Source organism: Salvia splendens, chromosome 3, assembly GCF_004379255.2.
Source record: "Salvia splendens isolate huo1 chromosome 3, SspV2, whole genome shotgun sequence".
Classification (NCBI taxonomy): domain Eukaryota; kingdom Viridiplantae; phylum Streptophyta; class Magnoliopsida; order Lamiales; family Lamiaceae; genus Salvia; species Salvia splendens.
The window spans coordinates 45,473,943-45,498,310 of record NC_056034.1 but is presented as its reverse complement, the minus strand read 5'-3'; the positions used below and the strand labels follow the sequence as shown (position 1 = coordinate 45,498,310).

Genomic DNA, 24,368 nt, shown 5'->3' with positions numbered 1-24,368 from the left:
GGTTTCCACCTTTCTATAGAAAATGAAAAATATCATCATATTGGAAAATGAAATATTAAACATGTCTATGTTTACTGAGGTACTAATATTTTTTATTTTCAGAAATCTAAAAAAAGTGAAAAACACTATTTTTCATGGATTAAATTTAAAATTCATACGTAATTTAAATATGAACTTTATAGCCGGTTCTTTGAAAATATCAGTGGTGGTGGTGGTGGCGTTTTTATATCCACACAAGGCCTATTTTCCATAAATACCTGAAAAACAAATAGTACGAATACTACTTTTAATTTCCACACTCTCACAGACACGATCGATAATTATAAAAGACCAATATATACTTGCAGCCACGATGTAGACGAGTGTCCTTGTATGCATTGTTCTCCATTCAAATAGGTCAGAGCCAGACACGATTTATTTTAGTACTACTACTCTTGCTCAATAATTGAACCAAAGCCAAATTTGAAACATGCATGACTAAGTTGTTCTAATTAGAATTTGAATCAATATAACAAAAAAAATAATTAGGTCTCTGATAATAATAATTACCAACCATAAAGATCTAATAGTTTAAAATAGTATTAAATGGAATTCCGAGGTTAATTAATTTATTTAAAACGGTATATTAGTCACCAGTGGGGTATCCAGGATTTTCAATTTTGGGGTGCAAAAATAATTACAACGACTTAAAATTTCAAAATGCGACTAATCTTTTTTGTTTTCTTTGTTATGCTTTTTCAATATTTTATTTTTTTAAATAAAATCTTTGTCTTTATTTTTTTTATCAAAAAACTTCATTTTAAATAAAAATAAATTATTTTATAGTATCATGTAAATTATATATTTGAAATACAAGTATGTATGTTTTGTTAATTAGCAATATATAATATAGATATGAATATAATGAGGAGGTTAGTTTTATAAATATGGAGTATTTTATAATACTTATTTCAATTTAGTAATTTATATTGAGTTTTTTTAAAACTACAAAAATATATACTTTATATTAGTCATATAAGTATCTATTAAAAAATAATTAATGAAAATTAAATATGAAAGAATACATAATTAAATTAAAAAACAGCAAGTTAATGGTTAAACTAATAAATGTATTTGTTAAAAACAAAATAATTAATAAAACTTAAATATGAATTTAGAAAAAAAAATTGAATTAGAGGTGATATTGATTAAAACAAAATTAATTGGAAAAGAGAAAGTTAAAATAAAAAGTTAAGAGAAGAAAATGTGATCAGGAAGTATCGAACTCGGGCCTCTGGCTTGGAGAAAGAGCCAACTTACCACTAGGGGTGAGCGTTCGGGTTTCGGTTCGGTTTTTTGCCCAAACCGAACCAAAACTGAAAAATCGAGTTTAGTTCAAAACCAAAATCGAACCGAACTCGAAAAACCGAAAACCGAACTTCAAAAACCGAACTAAACCGAAAATAACATGCACCAACCTCCAACTATATGGCATCACACTTAATTAAAATCACCATGTAACTATACATAAATAAATGAAATTATACTATCAGTATTCTGTATTTACTAAGTGTGCATGATTGACTAACTTTGTTGCGTATACTTTAATATTTTTTATGTTGAAGCAGCCTATATTCATATTACAATTCTCAGTCTTGACTTTATTTGTAATGCTTATAATTGAGAGTTTATGAAAATATGGAGTTACAACGTATCGCACTCTGTGGGAAAGACCATATTTTGATCAAATTTGGTGATTTAAATGGTTATTTATCCTAAAAAGAAAGTCATTGTGGGAAATGAATTTATGTGTGTAGGACTGTAGGAGTATTACTATATTTTAATCAAGCTAATACAACAATGCATAATCAATCTTATTAATTCTCAATATTCTTTGTCATTGATTTGATCTTCCCTCGATTATCTCCTCGATCATCACCATGATACCCTCTCTCGAGTTTAATTGAATTATTCCAACACTCCTCCTCAAATGAAGTATCAGACAACGCAATACTTAACATATAACGATCTTAATTGGATTTGTTTGATAGTTTATGTTCCTATCAAAGAGATTACTTAATTTCCTCCAATTTCAAAAAGTTGTTTTATTCCACAATAAATGTGTAAGAAGCTCTTCAATTTTTTGTTGACATTTGTAACTCGTATAAATGAGCTAAGTTATAGAAGTCAATCTAGATAAGTTTTGCTTGTATCTAGAAGTTTTCATATTCTTGATCAAAGATTGTTCTTATCTACTTATCTTCAAGGCTTCATAGTCCAAATTTTCATTCTAGTTGACCAACATGCCCCTGAATGTATCTGGTATTGACTGATCCCAAAATATATTGGTCAAATCATTTTGGCTCTTTATTCAAATCTATTATTGGTGCCCAAATTTTGACGAACACCTTTATTAGTTAGTGTTTTTATTAATGGTGTATAGACGAGGGAAAATTTTAGTTAGAAGAAGAAAACTTTGATGCATGAACTACAAGATTATATATGTAGAGAATGAATCACAGATTTTCTCAATATTATTAGGTATACATATATTGGTATTCATACTTGAAATGTCGTTGCTCATAATTTTGACGACATTAAAAATGGAGTGGGAGCCATTTCCCTAACAAAACAGAAATAGTGGAAGTTGAGATTGGAAGTGTAAGTCATTCCGGCACGGCAGTTGGAAGGCGCAACGTTGTAAGCAATGATGGTTTCGTGAGAAGTGTACGTAGGAGGTGAATTTGAAGGAAAGCGATTGGCCTCCGAGGGTTGCGAAGGCCTGGTACCAGTTGTGGCTCATGCTGATCCACCCGGTCTTGCTGCCTTACACCCGCATGTTGGCGATGTCCCCACCATATTCATCACGTACACCAACAGCCAGTATCCGTTCCCCTGGAAAGCCAGCCGTACAGCCAGTATCCGGCTGCCGCCTTGATGATCAAGGCCGCCACCGCCGCCGATAAGAAGAAGATTAGGCGCCATGAATGAAGCAAAGAAGCCATTGTTTCCTTAGCTTAGTTTAATTTTCTACTTACAAGGTACTTACTAGATTTGTGTGTGATGCTAATTAAATTGAGATGAAAATGAGATGTTTATATAGTTTTAGCATTGTACATATTGAGTAGTCTACTACGTGACCTTCACAAACGTGCAGTTCTAACTCAAATGTTATAAAATTTTAATATTTAGAGGTTGGTTTGGAGGAATTATTGATGTACTCGTATCTATGAAGACGTGTGGGCATGTCTTCTTGTATGGAGCTATATATGGATTTTGGTTGGTTTGAATATTAGAAGTTCAATGTAAACTAGTACGGCTATACTTAATATCCTCTCTCCTTTATATCCACTATTTTATTGTTTTTGTTTTCTTTCTTTCTTGTTTTTAAGAAGAGAAGAGTTAGAAAATTGGAAGTATAAAGTCAATGATAATAGTAAATGTAGCAAGCATTAAACTATGTACTCTAAGCATAAAAATGGCCTTATCTTGTATGCTAAAAAAACATACATAAAAAAGATGTATGAAACCAGCATGAGATTAAAGAACATCGTATAAATTAGAAGAGTTCGATTTGATAGATTATACAAGAGCGGGTTTTATGAATGTTGTTCAATTCGGTAGATAAAGCCCGATACTTGATCTCGGGACAGTACCGCATAAAATTAGTCTTGGTTTATGAGTTTTGGCGATCTCGTTTCTTTAAGTCCCTCAACCTGTCTGATATATTATGTGTAGAATAATAATATACATAAGATACATCTTTAATATATGCATCCTTCACATACCAAACTACTCACATTTACATTGCTTATGCATTCTTTCCCCTTGAATCACACCAGCTCTTGAAGATTTGCATATTTAACCAAAAATATTTCCTGATGAACAACATAACTTGGATTTACAATTTATTCTAACTCATAAAACTGAAGAGAAGCAAACAGTGAAGAGGATTACCTTACCTGAGTTCAAGCCTCACTTCCTTCAGGCAGCGTAATCAACCGTGACTTAGAATCGTACACCATGTCCGTGCCACAGCTGAGAATCATGTTGTAACACACAGTTAGCAAAATGCCAGAAATAAATGCGATGATTATCAGGAATGTTGACTTACTTCGAACATTTGACCTTGTTAGTGGCTCCCCCGCTCGATATGGACAGTATGGTACCAAAGAATGAAGTGTTTTCCGTGCCACAGTTCGGGCATGGTCCCTGGTACGTTATATTTATTGAACAACTTGAGAACTTCGATAAGAAGACCGGGATTCAAGAGTTTAGGAGAGCCTTACTCACCACTAAGATCAGAAAGTTTTTTACAATGAAGTTTGTGAAGGTGAAAGACAACCATAGTATGAGTGGCAAAGCTGCGAACCACGTGAAAATGAAACTGAATGGCTCTGGAAGCTGCGAAGATAATTTTCTCGAGTTAACATAGAAAAAAAATTGTTGAGTATGAAGCCTTAAAGAAAGTTAACTGGTTTGGGCATTCGTAGCACAAATTATATATTTATGCCCCGCCCAATTCCTATTGTGTAAAGGAGTATTAGGCTTCGTTTTTCTGCCTATATATATCCCTTTCTCATTGTAAATTGCATCCGAAAATCATGTAGTGAAATCTATGGCTTGACATTACCAGCATATGTAGATACACACTAAACAATTCATGTGTTTATTTTGATTATGTTCATGATTATATGTGTTAAATTCCTAACAGAAATCAGAGTACTGTAGATGATGAGCATTGTGCTGATATTCAACTTTCAATTTCCAATAGTTTCATGTGAATCTTATGATCAATGCAAAATATTAGGATGTTGGATGCAGATGAGACGATTTACAGAAACCAGTATTGGATTACCTCCAAGAGATAAGTGATCTCGAATCCGGTCAAATCATCAAGAAAGAAAAACCTACAAATAGAGGATATTCGCTAAGGTGATGTATCTGTACATTCTTCTAAAAGAAGATATAGGCGCGCAAATGCAAACAATTTAGATGCAAATGAAATCAAGTAACATCTAACTATAGTTCGGCGGTAGAATGTCACTTACAATACTAATGCCACCACTGCTGCTGGCACATTCAGAAGAAACATCTTGAGGTAGTCGACAGAAAGGTCACTATAAACCTGCGCGTCGGAACTAAATGAGATACAGAAGGCCACTTAAGTATGATAAATTAAACAAAAAGGTTGATACAAGGACGCATTTTCATGTTTTCAGCAGAAATACAAAACCTACCCAATCGAAAATTTTCATCATATTAATTTATTAAATACAGAGAGGATCTTCTTCAGCAATAAATGACATCATGTTATATAGTTGTTGCAATAATCTTAAGAGAAAGAGAGTTCTTAGTGAATCTTTTTCTTTCATCAAGCTGGATAGCTGAGGGGATCGACATATTATGCGATTGACGTTGTTGAGAAGAGTCCAATGAATTTATATATAACATGAAAGGTTTGGTCCTCGTATATGCAAGGAAGGAGGAGAGCAGCAAACCTTTTTGCTACGTAGACTGCATCGAGGCCCCTCGACCACGATTTCACTCCCATCAATCTACAACAAATAGATCAACAGAAGGAAGGGATGGTACATCAAAACAAGTCAAAGAATAAGGCCATGATATCAACTAAGGCAAATAACAAAACTGGTTCATCATCAAACACAGAGAAAATCTAAAAGAAAATCTGAAAAGCTTTTTCACCCCAAAGATCTAAAGATATGTCGTGGACAGTTCTCACTGATACTCCTATTACATTGTTTTTCTAGCCCTGTGCTAATATACCTTTAGTTGTTTTTTCAGCTTATCATATTCCTCATCCGACAGAATCGGATTCCCAGATACATAAGCCATTGAAGCTTCCAAAAACCTCTGTTCATCAGCGCCTGAATCGAACACACAGGAAGTCAGAGTGATAAGAAAATTCATTGCAAAAAATCCAAAGCCCTACAAAAATTGGAAAATGTAAGAAAAACAGTTATTACTTAGCATTACAACACTGCTTCCCTCCCACATGAGTTCTTCCTTGAGGTTATCAAATTCCTCATTGGACATAATAGATTTTCCTTCATAGTAGAAGGCCTGCAATTGCGTAATATCACAGAACATCAAAGAGTATAAAAAAATAAGGTACATCCAGCTTTTGATCAAGGCTAAGAATGAAGATAAATCTTCATAATTTCTGGAAATTAGGTCTATAAAGAGATAATAACAAGTTGATACAAAAAAACGAAGGAATGTGATTATTTACTTGAAGTGCTTGCAGAAACTCTTGCTCCATCTCGCCGATCGTCTTTTTCTCCTTCTTATCTAAGGTGCAATAAGGCAAGACATTGCTGTCAACAACCTCGTCTTCTTGGACCTGACCTGTAACAAATATAAATGTCAACATGAGTAGCACAAGAAATGACTGCAAAGTTATATTCTTGTGTAGATGCTTCAATATTTGAAAAGGTTTACATCACATTGTTAGCTCTTTAACGCAACAATACACAAGGGGGTGGTTCTTCAAGAGCAACAAATGCTTCCTCAAATCCAAACTATTAAACTATCCAGAAAAGCTTTAAATATGGAGGTTGACAGGAAGTAAATGAATCCACAATCACCGCGATCCAACTGATTTCATTAGACCACAACGACGTTTGGGCTTCCGTACAATTTATATTTAGGCCTAACTCGTAACCTATTGTGTTAGCATTAAGCTCGTCGTTTTTGCCTATATATCCCCTCTTCCATTGTACTTCCTCCCTCCATTCCACAATAAGAGTCCATTTTTATCATTTTGGTTTGTCCCACAATAAAAATCTCCTTCCACCCACATTCTACTAACTCATTTTACAGAGTCAAATGGGGACTTCTATTCAAAAATTGTATCCAAAGTTTATATAGTGAAATTAGGCTTTAGATAAACATATCTATTTCATATTCGTGGTTACTTGGGTCGATTTCCTAACAAAATAAATAGGTCATAAGTAGGTAAAATTTTACTAAAGTCTACTCTGTTTGAAGTGACAAATGGCTAGAATAAGAACAAAAGGCATCTAAAATAGTTACAGAAACAAGCAATCATAAACTAGTTATATCTGATGATCATAGATTTTAGGTGCTTCGCAGCTAAACCTGGTTGCTCACTGGTGGCTTGAGGAGATATACAGAGCAGTCTGCGCTGGAAAGTCAGTTTCTTGGAAGCGAATTGAAGCGTGTGAATTACGGGAGCTGGGGACGGCAGAGAAGAGGCGGAGAAGAATGGTTTTCTGATTCGGGCAGTAAAAATATTGGGTTTTGATAGGTTGAAGCCGAGTCTTGACGCCATCTGTGGCGGGGCGAGGAGAGTTGGAGGCGGTTTTGGGGAAATGGGTGCATTTGAAAGATGTGGGAAATTAGTGGGAGAGAGGGAAGGGGTTGGAGATAAGGCGAATGGGAATGTGTGGTGGGGAATTTGAGTGAGTTTGTTGTTGTTGGTAATGAAAATCTGGTGATTTGGTTGTTTTCTTCATACTACTGTTGTGGATCTGCCGCGTCGGATCGTTGTTTGATTTCGAAATCATCTCAGCCGGACTTCGTTCTGACACGTGGATAACGGTTTCCACGTTTTTCATTTTAATTGCAACAAAAAAAGGCGCTGGCAGCCACCACACTTCGGTCCGATATCATGTGAGGGGTTCAATCAGGGTGCACATTAGCCCGTTAAAGGACGACATCGATTTCTTTTATAACTGGTTGTTTACATGTAATGTATTGATTTTTTTAATTAAATGAATTGTTTTTTTTATTAATAGATGATATTGTTTAACTTAATAATAGTGATACTCTTATATGATTGTCATAACAAATACAATTTCATATAAAAATTTCGTTAGGTATAAATGCAAATAAATCCAAATTTTATGTAAATTGAATAATTACGATATATGTCAATTTTTAACCAATATCTAAATCACAAAATTTCATTTTATACAATTATTATGAAATGATACTATCTTTTAATTAATCTCCATATGTTTGACTTATTATAAAAAAATATCATTCATCAACAAATTAAATAGTGGTATTAATGTATAAAACAACCTCGTTTTAGTTGTCATGTGTAATTATGTTTAGAGATAATTTTATTCACGGGAAGAAACAACAAATTCAAAATTCAAGTATTATGATTCAAAACTCCAAGTTTATGAAGAAAAAAAGAAAACGGTCAAATTTTGTGTATTTATAAATACATAATCCAAAACAAAATTCTTGTTTGCGATTGAAATTCATTTTGACTAGAAAATCGTTTGATTTTTTGAAGGCAGAAGAAGTTAGTGAAACTCCATTCACTTAAAAAAAAGAAGAGGTGAATAGCGATGTACCAAATGACAAAATAAGCGACTGTTTTGTTGATGAAGGGATACATTTTTTTCAGTTCATGCATCCTTTATTCCAGTAGCATCAACACACATCCATCCATCGTGTCTCATGAATCAGACTGAAGCTGCACCTCAGCCCTTAAAGGCTGGTTGGAGAAGAAAGCTTCAATGTTAGCAAGTAGAAGATCCTCAATGGCTCCCAACGACTCCGGTGTTAGAACAGCATGATGCGGGGACAAGACGACGTTATCCAGCGCAAAGAGCTCTCGCGGGACGTGAGGCTCCCGCTCGAACACATCCAAACCAGCACCCCCAATCTCACCCTTCACCACCATCTCTACCAAGGCCTTCTCATCCACAAGCGCCCCGCGCCCCACGTTCACGATTATGCCCGACTTCCCCAGCGCTGCCATGACCTCGGTGTTGATGAGGTGGCGCGTCTCGTCCGTGAGGGCGCAGCAGACGACCAGTATGTCCGCGTTGGATGCGAGGACGGCGGCGTTGGCGTGGAAAGTGTAGGGACTGTTTGGTTTCTTTTTTGTGGAGGTGTAGGCGATGGTGCACCCGAATGACTCGAACCTCTTGGCTACTCTTGAACCTATGCTCCCTAATCCGACTATTCCAACTCTTTTTCCACTCACCTGAACATTTTGATTCAAGATAGATGATTCAATCAAGAGTTGTGAGATTTTAGCCATAGCAAGAAAGAGTTGTTTAAGTGATCACTTTTTTTAGTAAGGAAATTTTTATTATGATGACATTTGCCGGCCTTGCATAATAATTTCCATAAAATACAAATATTCGATATTATTATACGAATAATAGAGAATCTTTAGTTTAGAGTCCCTTGTGGATTCTACTTGTGTACACCATTGAGTAAAGAAATGATTTAAGCTTGGATAACATGTTCAAATGAAAGGAAGAAAGCATGAAACATTGTGTCTTTATATATTATTTGTATTCTTTCTTTGACTTGTTGTAGACACAATATATGTTCCATGCTTTTTTTCATTTATATTCTATTTGAATCATCAAAATTTGTTTCTAATAGCAAGCAACAAGTGGACTAAACTTAGGAGGAGTACTACATTTTTCTAATCAATTAAATATTACTCCTACTTCTTGATATTTATATAATGACGTCCAACTCGGAAACTTTGATTGCACAAAAAAGACATAAACCTAATCCACCTATGTTAAAATATGGTTTTGTGATAACAAAAAAAACGACAAAATTCAAATGAAAAAACAAATAAAGATAGTAGTAGTGGAGTACCTTTGAGGCAAGCCCATACTCTTTCGTAACGGGCCAAGATCCGGCCCGCACAAACCGATCGGCGGCGGAGACCCGGCGCAGCACATCGATAGCGAGGCCAACGGCGTAATCGGCGACGTCGTCGGAGAAGGAATCTCCGGCGCAGGTAATGCGGAGGCGGCGGCGGCGGCAGGCGGCGAGGTCGAAGTGGTTGACGCCGGCGCTGGATCCGACGACGCACTGGAGGGAGGGGTAGGTGTCGAGGACGGCGGCGGTGACGGGCGTGGGCCCCGTGCAGAGCATGAGGCGGGCGGCCTTGGAGAGTACCTGGAATGAGGGATGGGGCGGGTCGTCGAGCGGGTCGAGGACGGTGTATTTGGAGCGGAGGAGAGGGAAGATCGATAGGTTGAAGTTGGGGAGGTGGTGGAGGATGAGCAGCGGCGGGGTTTCTTCGTCGCCGGCCATGTCAGTCTCAGTCTGTCACCAAAAAGTTTTACTCCTAATTTGGGGATGAGTCACAAATTGGGTGATGAAATGGAGTAGTACTAACTACTTGCTCTTGTCTTTCTTTAATCGGAATCTTCAATTTTTTATTATGAATTCCTTCAATACTCGATATTTGTGTTGGTATACAAGAAAAAACATACTCCCTTCGTCCGCCAAATATTGTTCATGTTTGATTCGGGTGAGTTTTAAAAAATGTAAAGAAAAGTGAATGAAAAAAATTAATGGAACGCGAGTTCTAAATTTAAATATTAGTTTTATAGCAAAATGTGAGGGTAATGAACTAGTGAAAAGTGACTTCCATTTATGAAAAATGAAAAAAAATAAAGTGGAAATGATAAAACTGGACAATATTTTACGGATGGGGAAGTATCGATAAATAAAATTTGGATGGATAGATTCATAGAAATTGTATTACTACTACTATTAATAATGGTCAGATTGTATGATAAGTTAGCTAAAATAATCGAAGGTGTGAAATTTAAGACGTAATTTGTCCCACGATATTACATTTGGGAAATTATAACGATTTCATAATCGTAGTGTTAGTAAGTTATAACTATATCATCATGCCTAATAAGTTTTATCCATTTATCGTTAGTTTGCTACTTGTAACACATTGAAGTTTATACATGCAAATAGTATACAAGTTACTATTATAGAGTTAAATTTTATTTATAGAACATAGTATCAAATAATTCCATATTTTATGTTTACAAAATGACTAATTTGAGCTTCAAACGGTCAATAAATCAATATTTAATTTTTACAAAAAAGATTCAATATCTTTTTAGTTGTATTCTTCATTGTTACATGAGAAAGCTTCGACAATAAAATCCAATTCGCTAATTTGATGGCGAAGAGTTGTGATTTTTTTCTATGTGTTTTTCATTTTTGTGAATAATAAAGATAATTGTGTTTGAAATAATTAATGGAAAGTTTTAATTTAAAATTTTTTGTACAAATTTGAAACATAGATGAAACTTTTTGTATGTATGATGTAATTGGAAGTAACGGTGTTAGTAGGGAATTAACGGAATGTATTATTTTAGAACACTAAATAAACTTTTTGTATAAAATAAATAAACTTAATATTTTTATACTAAATTAAAAAAAATAGTAAAATATTTTATATAAAACATGTAATTAACGATAAAATATTTTGTATGAAATATGTAATTAACTCGGCTTTTGGCTTCTGCACATCAACCGGTTAGGTAAAAGAAATTAGGGCAAAATCCATCAATTTTTCAATTGCTACATTCGTTCGTTTCTCTCTCCTCTCTCTCTCTCTCACAGACACCCTGAACCATTCTCTCTCGTTCGACGGTACGTTGCAGCTTGCTTTCCTTAATTATTTTGCTTTGGTTTGCATATATTCATTGTTGCTTGCTTACTCACTCTCCCGCATAAAATGTTCGTGTTTAAATTTGTATACTGAGCTGACAATGTAAAACTTTCCATGTTTTTCTTTTTTGTTTTGGGTTGCGTGGTTGCTGTTGGCACTTCTTTAAGTTAATTTACTTCTGTAATCAATTTCATCTTACGGTGGCTGTGTGGTGGGTGGGAGCACCATCAATTTTTCTTCCCAATCTTATACTCCACTGATTTTTTCTAGTGGCATTTGGTTAAAGGAATGCAAAAGGGAAGATAATTGTGATTGAATTCTTCAATTTGAGCTATCAAAAGATGCCATTTAGGCCATGTTTCATTACTAAAACAGTTGTCTCAGTGGATGAGGAAGTTGCGGAAAACTCTCTATAACATGAGTGATGTGGCATTAGTTAATTTATGGAACTAGAAAAGGTCAGGAAGAAAGCATGAAAAGATTTAGTTTTAAGTACTTAGACGTCTCCCACACACTCAGAGAAGGTCCTCGAAGGGGGCTCAGACAATAGATATGATATTATACAGTAAGGGCTTGTGAATGTAGCTATGGGACTGTGTGGAACGGCTAAGTTGGGTTTAGAGGATAATAGTACATAGGTTTACATTTGATTTTATCCAGATTGGTAAATTGCCAGAGAGAATGGCAGTAATGTCACACTGTTTTAAATACTTTTATTTTTTACATGTTTGGATTAGTGTATCATGATTAGGTTATGCTTGCATTCCTCAAAGGTTAACGCAAATGGTTTTACGCCCATAAACTGCTCTAACCTTATTAGTAGTACTTAGAGTTGAAAATGTGGAATTGCGGCCCAATTTGTTATAAGCTTTGGTGAGAGAGATAGAGACCAGCCATTTATTTGCTATGATTCTTACTGTCTTCTTTTGTTACATTTATATCCTAATTCTCTGATTGTGATATCTTTAGTCTTTCTCTCGGGTCTTGATTTAACAGAACATAATACGGGAGGAATAACAAGGATATATCACATTTAGCTTGGAACCTTGGTGCTGTAACTTTTAAGATTTATATTCGTATGTATATTAACATATTTATTTTTGGTGTCTATTTTCATGTTTGCTGTTTTTTCATAATTAATGGTTTCCATTACTGATCCTCCATAGGTACAGTTCAATGTGGTTTATATTATAATAAATCTGGAACTGTATCTGTTCTGACACTATGTTTTTTTTCCTTGGATGAAGAAGAAATGTGTGTCCTCAAATATAGTGAAACCATAAAACAATCTTGATACTTCCCGAGGTTGCAATATAGTTGTGTCCTTCTCCAACCTTATTTCTCTATTTGAGTTTGATGGATTGCTGCACTGGTAATGTGATATTCATGTTCATTTAGCTACTATATGGTGGTGGGTGTTTAACCAAAGTTTTGTAGCTTTATCATGGCTCTTACACTTGTTTTTGTTCCTTGGAGATTCTAATTGTATGGAAATTCAAATGATTCCAACTGGATCTCTGGCTCTAAAATTACAATCTTTGGGTTAAGATGATGCATTGTAGTGTTACTGTGATGAACCCTGCTTCTAGTATTTCCTAATTCCTATTACCATAAAGCTACCTAGTGTTTTCTTTGGTTACATAATTGTGCAAGAAATTGGTCTTAAAGCATGTGTATGTATGCTTAACTTATTTTGTTTCTCGATTTTAGTTTTCAGTTATTAGTGTGAGTTTGTTGTGAGCGAGGATTTTATAGTTCTAACTATGGTTTTCCTCTCTTCCGCTCCTGTAGAGCTAGGGGGCCAGGCCACCAAAGCATGCCGTTTGAAACTGCAAGAGAAATTATCCCTGTGATTGATTCTCTAGGTACTGAATCCAAAAGAGACACGAGGAACTTGCATGACTCAGGTGGTCTTTCTTTTCCTTTCTCCCGACTCATCCTAGTTTTTCTTTCAATTACTGCATTTGTAGAAATGAAATTTAAACTGTGTAGTTCTGATATTAGGATTATATCTGTGGAGTTTCAGTAGTCAGTACTAGCCCCAGGACATGGTTTTCTGTATATTCTTGATGCTTTTCCTGGTCAAAGTCATTATATATCCAGTTCCTGTTCAAGAATTATCATTAGTTTGGACTATTAATGGAGACTTCCAAAGAAAGGAAGCCAGCTGAAGCTAAATGCATTAGCCATCTTCATTGTGCTGCACAGTTGCGTATGAAATTGGGCTTATAGTATTAATATTATTTTGTTATGAGAGAGACTATCATCTGGCCATTTAACAAAGTATAGAAGTTAGCTATTGAAAAGAAAATCAGAAAATGAGAATATTGTCATTTATTTTTAATAGTGAAGGACGAAGTTTGTTGAATTTAAATAAACTTAAGTTTGATTTATAAATTACACTTTGTTATGAGTGGCTGAACAGAAGCACACTCTGTCAAACTAGTATTAGGCTTATAAGATTTTTATGATTATGTCTTGCATATGGAAGTAGTGTTAACTGTGCCAGGGCACTATAGTTTTAGATGATCTGTACAAGATAATTAAAACTTCACTATGTAAATATTCATCTTTGATGGCTCTATCATTGACTGTTGAATTCCTACACAAATCGTAGGCAGTGTAATTGACTAGAATATCTGTTTGAAATTGTCTTAGTGTTAGGTTTTCTATATGCTAAAAATAAATGACTATCCTGCATATATAACCTCTCTGCTTCTCTCAGGAGCAATGTTACTCCCCCTTTAACCAATGATATAAAAAATGTCATACAGTTGAGTTGCTTCCTAGTTTCATTGTTTCCAAATGTGTTTGAATGCATATGTGCATTGCAAAACTGAATTTTCCTTTGCATAGTTTATAATTGAATGCAATGATGATTCTTTGCTGTCTCTTGTCTTTTTCCATTCCCATTTATTTAGTGGGAACTGGACCTACTACCTCATTAGTCTTTAAGGATATCCACTATGATGACATGTAACAATCTGAATATGGTGGTGATACTGATAGTACATGGTGTTTCTTGTAGTCAATATGTTAACATCAGACTTAATCTTAATCCTTGAGTTCCTAGATGCCTTTCTGAATGACATATCTGGAATTATTTTGTAGTGCATCCAAGAGGCAGGTCTAATGAGGAAACATGCCACTCAGCCGCTGAGGAGCAAGTGCATTCATGTGAGCTGGTGGGAACGTCAAATGAAATTAAGAAGAATAACTTGAATAATACAAGATATTTTGTTATCAAGAGCTTGAATCATCAAAATATTCACATGTCAATAAAGAAGGGAATTTGGGCCACTCAAGTAATGAATGAGCCCATTCTTGAAGAAGCCTTTCAAGTAACATTTCTTGTTTTTTTGTTCATGTAATATGATTTTAGTAATTACTTTGATGTTAATGTATAGTAGGCATTAGGAAGGACGAAGGTGTGAGTTTAGATGACTCATCCCTTTAGAGTGCTAGAGTGATTTCCTCCTAAAAATTAGGAAGAAAGTATTATACAAATAATACAGTGTAAGTGATTATGCAGAATTCTGGCAAGGTTATTCTTATATTTAGTGTCAACATGAGTGGGTTCTTCCAAGGATATGCTCAAATGATGTCTTCCGTTGGTTGGAGAACGGATAACATATGGAGTCAAGGAAGTGGGAAAAATAATCCCTGGGGCCGTAGTTTTAAAGTCAAATGGCTGCGCTTACAGGACTTACCTTTTCAGAAGACACTCCATCTGAAAAATCCCTGGAATGAGTTCAAACCTGTCAAAATTAGTAGAGACTGTCAGGTATCTTGTCTGAGCTTTTTAAGAGCCTTCTGATGTATTGTTGTTGCTATATGAACCTATGATCGGGTATATACTTGTCAGGAGTTGCCTGGGGATATAGGGGCAGCTCTGTGTGAGCTTCTTGATGAGGGAGCTGATATGAATACTAACTTGCTTAGGTATATTTTAATTTTACATCCAGTTATTAATCTATAAAGCATTACTATATATCTTCCTTTATCTTTCGACAATTTTCTTGTATAGTTTTTGTTATTGAAGGGATGAAATCTGTAGGGATGATTTTTCTACAAGAAGACCTTACATAGACCCATTCCATCCAGTATATGATGAGGATTTTAACGTGCCTCCAAATCCAATGCACATGTCTCCTCTACTTTATCCATCCTTACTTTACCACCATCAAGTAGAAGCAAGTAGGTTTCAGTTGCCTCACCAGAGAGCTGATGTAATACTGAATAATATCTGTGAAGGTCCTGGGTCATCAAAAGTAAAACTGTCAAGGCATAGTCAGATAAGTGGAAGTTCAACTAATAAGATCAATAGTTCTTCTAGAATTGATAGTTGGGGCGTGTCAGCAGAAGGGAGCACCAATGTTGGAAATTTCACTGAAGATGACATACTGGAAATGGTAAGGATTGTTTCATCACATGCTGCTTTACTGAATTACCAGATCATGCATTTACTACTTAGTGTAGTCTTCCCATGGTGATGTAAGTGATCAGAGACAGAAGGGGTGCGAGAAAACTTGTTAGTGTAGCTTTGTCTTTTTTCTTCTTTTTCTAAATCTATTTGTTGAAACATCTCTTTTATTAAAGTTGGTGCTTAGTTCTTCTACACAGAAAGTTAAAGAATCAGGTACATTTAATCAGAATGTAGTTTGCTATTGAATTTAGTTGACACTCAAATCAAGGTGGTTTGCTTAAGTGATTTTATGGAATCACGTACATGTAACTAGCAATGCTGTTATCTCATATAATAAAACAAGTAGGAACTCATTTTTTCAGTTTCTAATTTGTAAATATTGGTTGGGAATTGTACTTTTATCATCTGATTACTGTTAAAGCTATATCTGATATTGTATGAATGCATTGAATCTATCAACTGTTGGTCAAGCAATTATATGATGTTTATTACTCTTTGGTTTGGTTGACCTATTTGATTAATGCGAACTTCCAATATATTTAATTCTCAACTTTAACCTTTACAGCAGAGGCTGTGTTGCTGATGGTTACAATGTTCATAACTGTTTGTAGACATATGAAGAATACCTTGAAGCTCATACTCAAGCCACCAGAAGATTACACATCACTGTTAGTATTTGATACTTATTGTTCATAATTTCATATGAATTCTTTGTATTATGTGTGTCATTGTGTGGGGGACACAAAACATGCCATAGTGTCTACGTTACTAGACAACTATATGTACTCTTTTGGCCATTTTTTGGGACAGTACTGACATTTGTGCCAGAAACTATAGTTGTGGCAGTTATTCAAAACTGTTCTAGTTTGATGAATTTTTATAGGGGCATAGTGATATAGACCCAAACGGCATTAATAATTCAATAAGGATTTTTCCCATTTAGAAAAGGCAGATGTATGTTTCGCAGTGCCATATATATTTTGTTGCGGTTTTCAACTACTTATTGAAGGAGGATACTTGGGTTGGCTGTGAGAGGCTAAATGAGACTTGATGCATATTTCACAGGCTGCTGGACGGTCCACGAGCTTGCAGAAGTCATCATCCAGTAAAGAACGATCTGATGATTCGTAAGTCGCTCATATCATATCTCCATTCAATTTTTTGTAAGCATAATGTCGTAATTTTGAGCATTTATATAAAACAGGCAATCGGCAAGCAGCTCAAAGAAAAGGAGTTACCGCCAATCCCTCGAATGAGTGCTTCTTCATGGCTTCAATTCTTTTGTTAAACATGCTCTACTGTACATGAGCTGTCGTCGTTTTTGTCTCTCTGCGAAGCGGATCCTACTTTAAACTGGCTATAATTTTGAGCCGTGGTACTTGAATTGGTGCGTAATTCTTGTTGTATTTTTAGGGAATGATCAATGAATTTGTATATAGAAAACTGTTTAATTGCTCCAACTCTCATATATGAGCATATTTTCTGCATTTGCCTATCATCCTCATTTTGTGTTTGGATTACTTTTAGGTCAGTCGATTCTTACTTTGTTTTTATGATTTTATTACTACAAACTTAGTGAATCATATCGATTTGTTTCTGAAATTGCAAAGAATAGCAACACATTATACATAGAAAGTTGCTGGAATCTCCTTTCACCGCAGTATTCCGGCAATAGGACTCCTCACAGAGTGCTTGGAAGAATCCCATTTCAAGTAGCCCTGGACATATCCAAACACAGTCGTGTTCAATCTGCTGAATGTCACTTTGTATTGAAGCTTCTGATTAACCTTGGAGAAATCGAGCTTCGTCGGCTCCAAGCTGGTGCCGCAATCTCGACAGCGTAAGATGAGTTCTCCTCTCCGACGTTCGTCACCGTCCTCGTATACGTCTGAGAAGCTGCCGCCGACGCCAAACTGCTAAAAGTAACGGCGAATGAAGGGTAGTTTAAGTCCCCTTCTCGTATACTTCCCTCCACAGAGCAGTTCACCTTTCTCTATAGAATCACCCCAACTTGTCTGTTTGTGTAGTTCAGACCGCACAGATAAGTAATGTAGTCCTCTGGTTGGATGTCGTAAACGAGCCCTGGATCCGCTACCCGGGACGGGTTCACATGGCCCGACCCGGTAGCGAACACCGAGGCAGGAAGGAACCTCTCGTCCTCGATCGGATTCTTGGCAAGGTTGCCCACATCGGCCGTGGTCATGATTGCAGACTTGACTGCTGCCGGGGACCCGTCTGGGTGCGTGCTCCTCAGCAGCGCTGCCACACCGCTGAGGTGCGGGCACGACATCGAGGTCCCAGAGATCATGTTGAACGGCATGGACGGTGTTATCCACGCCTCTAGGATGTTGACTCCAGGACCTAGGATGTCGGGCTTCAGTATCCCGCGGCTCGCGTAGTTCGGGCCCCGAGATGAGAACGTGGCGACGTCCGGGGCTCGGCTGTCGGGGATGACGGTCCCTCCGAATGCGACCGTGGTCGTGGGGGCGGCGGTTGCGTTGATGTAGGTTTTGATCCTCAGCCCATCCGCGTAGCTCATGTGCGCCGCGGGGAGCACGTAGGCGTCCGCGAGGGTGAGATTGTCGTACGCGGCGGGGTTTACGAGGATCATGGCGGCGCCACCTCCGTTCTTGACGGCTATCCCTTTGTTGGTTCTTGTTATGGAACCTCCGACCTCGCAGACAACGACTTTTCCCCGTATGTCGGTTTTGTTTAGAGAGCTCTCGCCGCAGAACTGGATTCGGGAGTTGGTGGCGTTGAGGGCGGCGGCGTACACCAGTGGCAGCTGTTTCGCCGGGAAATCCGCAGGCTGGAAAGCCGACTCGCCGTCGATGTGGCGTTGTTTCCCAACGCAACGGTTGCTCGTATCTTCCGGTCGATGGTGCTGGAGCCGACGGTGAGAATCCACGGCGCTTCATTTGATAAGGAGAAGTTGGAAGGTCCGCTGTTGCCGGCGGAGCAGCTGACAAAAATCCCCTTCTCGGTGGCAGAGTAAGCTCCAAGAGAGATGGGATCATCATGGAGACTTAAAGAGAGTGTACCAAGTGAAAGGGAAATAATGTCGACACCATCATCAACAGCAGCATCCATGGCAGCAAGTACATCACTCTCAAAGCAGAATTCCCCACACACTTTGTATATAGCAAGGTGAGCCATCGGCGCAATCACCACCACCGTCCCATTAGCGTTGCCGAACACATTAGCCCCTCCCACGAATCTCCCGGTGGCGGTGCTGGCTGTGCGTGTGCCGTGGCCGTCTTCGTCTAAAGGGGTGTGTTAAGGACTTAATTCCTTAACGTTGATCGACGGCGGGTTGCTCGACAATCCAGACAAACTTCCGGAGTCCTGCGATAGGATCGACGGCGATTCTAGTTTCGTGCTGTGCGCGGAACTCCTCCGTCGGGCAGCGGTGAAACTAGGATTAGAGTAATTCACGTTGATTTGTGGGCAAGACAATATTTTTCATTCCTTGATTGCATAAAATGATAACAAGCTCTCCTATTTATAATACTAGAATACTACTAACCTAACTTATAGAATAAGAAAACGAAGATATGAAAAAGATTTGAGGAATAAAAGATAACTAAATAATTGTGATTTCCTAAGATATAGAGGATCGTATCAGGGTGTCGCCAGAAGTACTCGTGAACACTCTTGCGCCGATGATCTTATTGTTGCACGAGGTGTGGTTGAACTCGCACCTCCCCTTCCATTTAGCCGGCGGGGGAGGCATCCCTTCGTCGTTGAACGAAGGGTGCTCGGGAAGGATCCCGGAGTCCAGGACTCCGATGATGATGCCCCGGCCGTAGCCGGAGCTTTGTCAGAATCCGGTGTTTCGGTTCAGCCTGGCTTCGTCTGGGTTGTGTGGAGGGATATTTTTCTTTGTAGGCGCGCGGAGACGAACCCTGGCGTCGTCTCCATCGCTTTCACTTCCTCTGGTGACAGCCTGGCGGTGAAGCCTCGGAAGACGTTCCGATATGAGTAGCTCAACAGTCGGCGATGATGATCGTTTGTTGTTGTTGATAGGAGTGATTTGTACAAGTTGTCCAAATCTTATGGCTTGGCTTCGTAATCAACGTGTATGATGTACGTCTCTAAAGATATTTCATCGGATGTAGCATTGAGCGTTCGTATTATAATATGGAAATTGAGCATGAGGGTTATCAAGGATTTGTAACCCGTCTATTGATGTTTGTGATCTTGCTTTCTCCAACATATATATACGCGTTTCCTTATGTGGTGTTATTAACAACTAGTTCGTATATTAGTATTTGATGACTCATTCTTTTTTGATGAGCCACAATTGACATTTATTTCTAAAAATTATTTTTGAAAAATATATACCCTAGTTTTGGATAATCAATCCTACTGATTAAATATTCGTAAAAAATTATAAGTCAACACCAAGATAGTTTTAAATTTTATTGAGAGGAGTAATAGTGAACCCCAATTAATCATTATAATATTCAAATAAAGCAGTTGGGAAAAATGACTCCATAAACCATACAAACGCGTAGTACTATCATAATGGGAGGTGGAAAATATAATCCCACAAAAATAAATCAATTTAAACATAAAGAGATTGAATTTTTTTTTTTTTTTGGAAAAGGGCAGAAAAGGTGAAAAATTTAAATAGTATTAAAAATTATAATTAAATTTGGGCAAAAAGATGATTGTTCAATTGGGCCAACCAATTCAACTTTAATGGACTCGGACAGCAGAGGCTCGTAATCCTTCCACTGCAGAGAGCGGGAAGTTACGCTGCTCTGTTAAGCCAGCCTGACGCGGTGTCCTCCTCTTTAGGAACCACGAGGCCCATTCCTTCGAACGAGCCCACGCAGCCCAACTCCGCCGCTTGGAACGGGCAAGCCTGAAACACTGGCCAAAGCCCAGTTGGACCAGAAATGACCCAACGTCCAATCACCTTATTGCCCCCACCTGGGTCACAAGCCCACGTTACAAGGCTCGGCGATACAGTTTGTTTCTGTTGTTAGTATATAGACCATATTTCTTTGCTTTGAAACCGATGTGGGAAAAAATTCTGACTTCAATATTTTTACAACATAATTTGACTGTGTATTTGTTACAGGGAAAAGCTTTTGAAGGTGCAAATCAAAACTATATTCCAATAATATAAGCTCGAATCCAACTTTCTCTGTTTAAACTCATTTTATGTAGGCGAAATTTGATGAGGATACTAAACTAGTTTGTGTGTGATTATAGTATGAATGATGAATCAGAATATGTGATTTCATTAACTTTTTAATTGCCATTATGAATAGTATGAAATTACAAGATTCGACTTTTTAGATTGATTGCCATATTTATGCAGTTGATTATCTAGAATAAATAAGGGATTCGTAGCACTCTGTTGGTCTTTCTTCCCGAAACAGAGCATGTCTCAGAAATGATTTGAATCATATATTTAAGCACAAATCAATTATTCTTCATAGATATTGGCATCTCACATAAATCTGAAACTATTATCATCCTAGTTTCAGACATGATCCATTCCAGCCAGTATAACTGCAATAGGGCTCCTAACAGAGCGACTAGGAGATGTCCATTTCAAGAATCCTTGTACGAACGGCTTATTCGGAGCCGACGTCAGCCAGTTGAATGTAACCTCGTACCGCAGTTTGTGGTTCATCTCCGTGAACTTGAGCGTGGTCGGCTCGACACGGACATGGACTCCCTGTGGTGGCGAGATCTCCACTTGGTAAGATGAAACCGGGTGGCCTACGTTTGTGACGGTCGTGGAGTAAACCTGGGAAGTTGATCTGTTGTTGAAGATGATATAGAATGAAGGATAGTTCAGGTGTGTTTCCGGTATGCGTGACTCCACCGAGCAATTCACCCTCCGCTGTAGAAACGTCCCCACTTGGCGGTACGAAAGGTAGTCTTGGGGCTGGATGTCGTACACGAGCCCCGGGTCATTAGCTCTAGATGGATTCACGTGGCGAAGATATCGGCCGGGAGGTATTTCTCGTCCTCGATGGGGTTACCGGCAAGGTTCACGACGTCTGCGGTGGTCATGATGGCGGACTTGATTGCGGCGGGATGCGCGCTCTTCAGCAGAGCCGCGACACCGCTGAGGTGCCGGAAAGTACGTTGAAATGGGACGTTGTGTTGGGGTTGCCTTCCACGGAAGTAGGCCACGCTGCAAGAATATTGACTCGGGTTTCAAGATTCCAGGGCTTGGAAAGTTAGAGGAAAATGAAGCCACGACTGGTGCACGCTCATCACCAATCACGGTCCCTGTTGGCAAATATAAACTCAGATTTGAAATCACTGTAATATCTAATGAGGAGTAATGACAACAACTCCACTTTACACCAACTTGTTTATTTTTAAAGTTAAAAATATTTAATCATGAACTACTATCATCAAAACTTTAACTAAACCATCAAAAATCAGACCTTGGAAAGAAATAGCGGCATAGGTGACGTGTGTAGTTGGGAGGACATGGGCTTCAGTTGTGATGATGGTGTTTCCATATTCCTCGTTGTTTAAGAGAATCATGGCCGCGCCGCCGCCACTCTTCACAGCTGCAACATTTTCGACCCTCGTCAATCCGCCACCTAGCTCACACACCACAATCTTACCTCGGATGTCGCTTCCGCTGAGTGATTCATTGAAGAAGTAAGCTGCAAATTCGTCAGAAGCATTGAGCATCCCTGCATACACAAGGCGGAAGAGCTTCTGTGGAAAGTTAGCCGGTTGGAAAGCTGATTCGCCGTCAAATTGCTGGCTGTTTCCCAACACTCAATCTTCTGTCTATGGTGGTTGCTCCCACCGTCAGAATCCAAGGTGCCCTGTTTCCCACAAACGAGAATAAGGGACCATAGTTTCCTGCAGAGCAGCTAACGAAGACGCCCTTCTCCATCGCGCTGAACGCTCCGATTGCTATAGAATCATCGTACAAATTCTCCGCTGGTATGACTAGAGAGATGGAGAGCACGTCCACTCCATCTTCAATCTCGGCATTCATACCAGCAAGGGTGTCCACTTCACCACAACATACTTTATATATGGCCAGGTGCGCAAGTGGCGCCACGCCAGCAGCAGTGCCGTTGGCAATGCGTGAATCTGCCAGCAGCAGTGCTGGCCGTGTGAGTCCCGTGGCCTTCATCGTCGAGGGGGCTCTGGTCATCCGCGTTGAAGTATCTGGCTCCGATGATTTTGTTGTTGCACGTTGTGTGGTTGAATTGGCACTTCCCTTTCCATTTAGCCCGGGGAGGCGGCATTCCTTCGTCCCTGAAGGAAGGATGCTCGGGCAGCACTCCCGTGTCCAGCACTCCGATGATCACACCTTCACCGTAGTTACTCTCCTTCCACAAGCCTGTATTCGGGTTGAGCCCCAGGAAGTTGGGAGAATGTGTTGCGTGCAGCGACATCAATTTCTGTGGCCGTGCTGACACGAACCCTCTCTTCTCCATTTCTTTCACCTGGATGGCTCGACATGAACAATGTAGGTTTGTAAACTACTTTTGTTAGGCGTCTGAGATGCAGATTTGGGCAGGCTAGTGATGAAGAATATGCAAATAAAGATGAATGTAGAAGATAGGAATGACATGTCAAACAAAAGCATAAATCAGGAATTCAGAATTTGTTGTGTTTATTTAGGATTCGTCGTTACTTCTTATAGAAGGCGATGTTGTACAACTTCAACATGTCTATAGGACCAAAATTAATACTACTACCAATCAATTGATAGCATCAATCAACGACTTATATTTTTTCTAAGTCAATGTCGTTACAATATTTCCACATGTATTGCTTTTCGACTTTTCTTTCAATTAGCGTTTTCGTGGACCATTGTCCCTTGTGAGAGGATTCACGTTCAATTGCATAGAGTTAATAATATATTAATGATTTTATCATTTACTCCACATCCTAAATTTGAAATTTATCGATTTTACCTCCAACCTTTAATAATAAAATCAATTATATCTCATGTTTTTTCAACTTACAAATCATATTCCAATTTTTTTATTTGATCGATATAATTAATTATTTTTAGGTAATTATTTCTAAACAAAATCAATTATATCTCATGTTTTTTCAACTTACAAATCATGCTTCTGACACGATGTGTCACGACTCCGAGATTGGATCCCGTGCTGTGGCAAAATGCACAGCAGGGGCTGCTGTGCAGATCATATCCCTCCATTAATTTTTATTAAGCTAGATTATTTTCTTTTATTCATAAATGAGTGGCTTTGATCTGCACAGTAGCCCCTGCTGTGCATTTTGCCACAGCAGGGGATCCAAGTCCCACGACTCCACCATTGGAGCGATGTTTTGTCAATACAAGTTGATACAAGTGAAAAGGATTGATACATAATTGGTGGGTTCATAGGCTGGAAAAATATGAATAGAATTAATAATGATACAATTATAAAAAAAACGTTATAGATAAATTTGATACAATTTTGTTGGATATCGTTATTGTTTATTTTTGTTAGTATATAGTTGTTGTCGGATATTGGTGACTTTGTATCCATT

General features: G+C 38.0%; 3 protein-coding genes and 2 pseudogenes across 8 annotated transcripts; 1 reads left to right on the top strand and 4 right to left on the bottom strand.

Moving 5' to 3' along the window:
* Positions 1-3,514: 3,514 nt before the first annotated feature.
* LOC121796406 (PGR5-like protein 1A, chloroplastic) lies at positions 3,515-7,414 on the bottom strand. 2 transcript variants are annotated; one of them, XM_042195275.1, is made up of 11 exons: positions 7,102-7,414; positions 6,233-6,348; positions 5,967-6,063; positions 5,767-5,867; positions 5,481-5,537; positions 5,031-5,107; positions 4,838-4,889; positions 4,273-4,383; positions 4,094-4,191; positions 3,937-4,017; positions 3,515-3,857 (listed from the first exon to the last, which is right to left on the bottom strand). In XM_042195275.1, the coding sequence occupies exons 1-10, from the start codon at positions 7,292-7,294 to the stop codon at positions 3,948-3,950; spliced, it is 972 nt and encodes a 323-aa protein (XP_042051209.1). In that variant the 5' UTR covers positions 7,295-7,414; the 3' UTR covers positions 3,515-3,857; positions 3,937-3,947. The 2 variants fall into 2 exon arrangements, with proteins under 2 accessions (XP_042051209.1, XP_042051208.1); XM_042195274.1 differs by having other exon boundaries at positions 3,942-4,017.
* An 884-nt stretch (positions 7,415-8,298) lies between these two features.
* Positions 8,299-10,252, bottom strand: LOC121793421 (glyoxylate/hydroxypyruvate reductase HPR3-like). Its single transcript, XM_042191427.1, has 2 exons — positions 9,604-10,252; positions 8,299-8,968 (listed from the first exon to the last, which is right to left on the bottom strand). The coding sequence occupies exons 1-2, from the start codon at positions 10,045-10,047 to the stop codon at positions 8,435-8,437; spliced, it is 978 nt and encodes a 325-aa protein (XP_042047361.1). The 5' UTR covers positions 10,048-10,252; the 3' UTR covers positions 8,299-8,434.
* A 1,053-nt stretch (positions 10,253-11,305) lies between these two features.
* LOC121796405 (YTH domain-containing protein 1-like) lies at positions 11,306-17,358 on the top strand. 5 transcript variants are annotated; one of them, XR_006049744.1, is made up of 9 exons: positions 11,306-11,415; positions 13,226-13,341; positions 14,546-14,775; positions 14,967-15,218; positions 15,300-15,376; positions 15,477-15,846; positions 16,429-16,528; positions 16,926-16,987; positions 17,065-17,094. XR_006049744.1 is itself a non-coding variant. In XM_042195271.1 (9 exons), the coding sequence occupies exons 2-9, from the start codon at positions 13,251-13,253 to the stop codon at positions 17,114-17,116; spliced, it is 1,176 nt and encodes a 391-aa protein (XP_042051205.1). In that variant the 5' UTR covers positions 11,306-11,415; positions 13,226-13,250; the 3' UTR covers positions 17,117-17,358. The 5 variants fall into 5 exon arrangements, 3 of the variants coding, with proteins under 3 accessions (XP_042051205.1, XP_042051204.1, XP_042051206.1); XR_006049743.1 differs by having other exon boundaries at positions 16,426-16,528; XM_042195271.1 differs by having other exon boundaries at positions 15,492-15,846; positions 16,472-16,528; positions 17,065-17,358.
* A 154-nt stretch (positions 17,359-17,512) lies between these two features.
* Positions 17,513-20,679, bottom strand: LOC121797093 (annotated as a pseudogene).
* A 592-nt stretch (positions 20,680-21,271) lies between these two features.
* LOC121793736 lies at positions 21,272-23,344 on the bottom strand (annotated as a pseudogene).
* Positions 23,345-24,368: the final 1,024 nt, after the last annotated feature.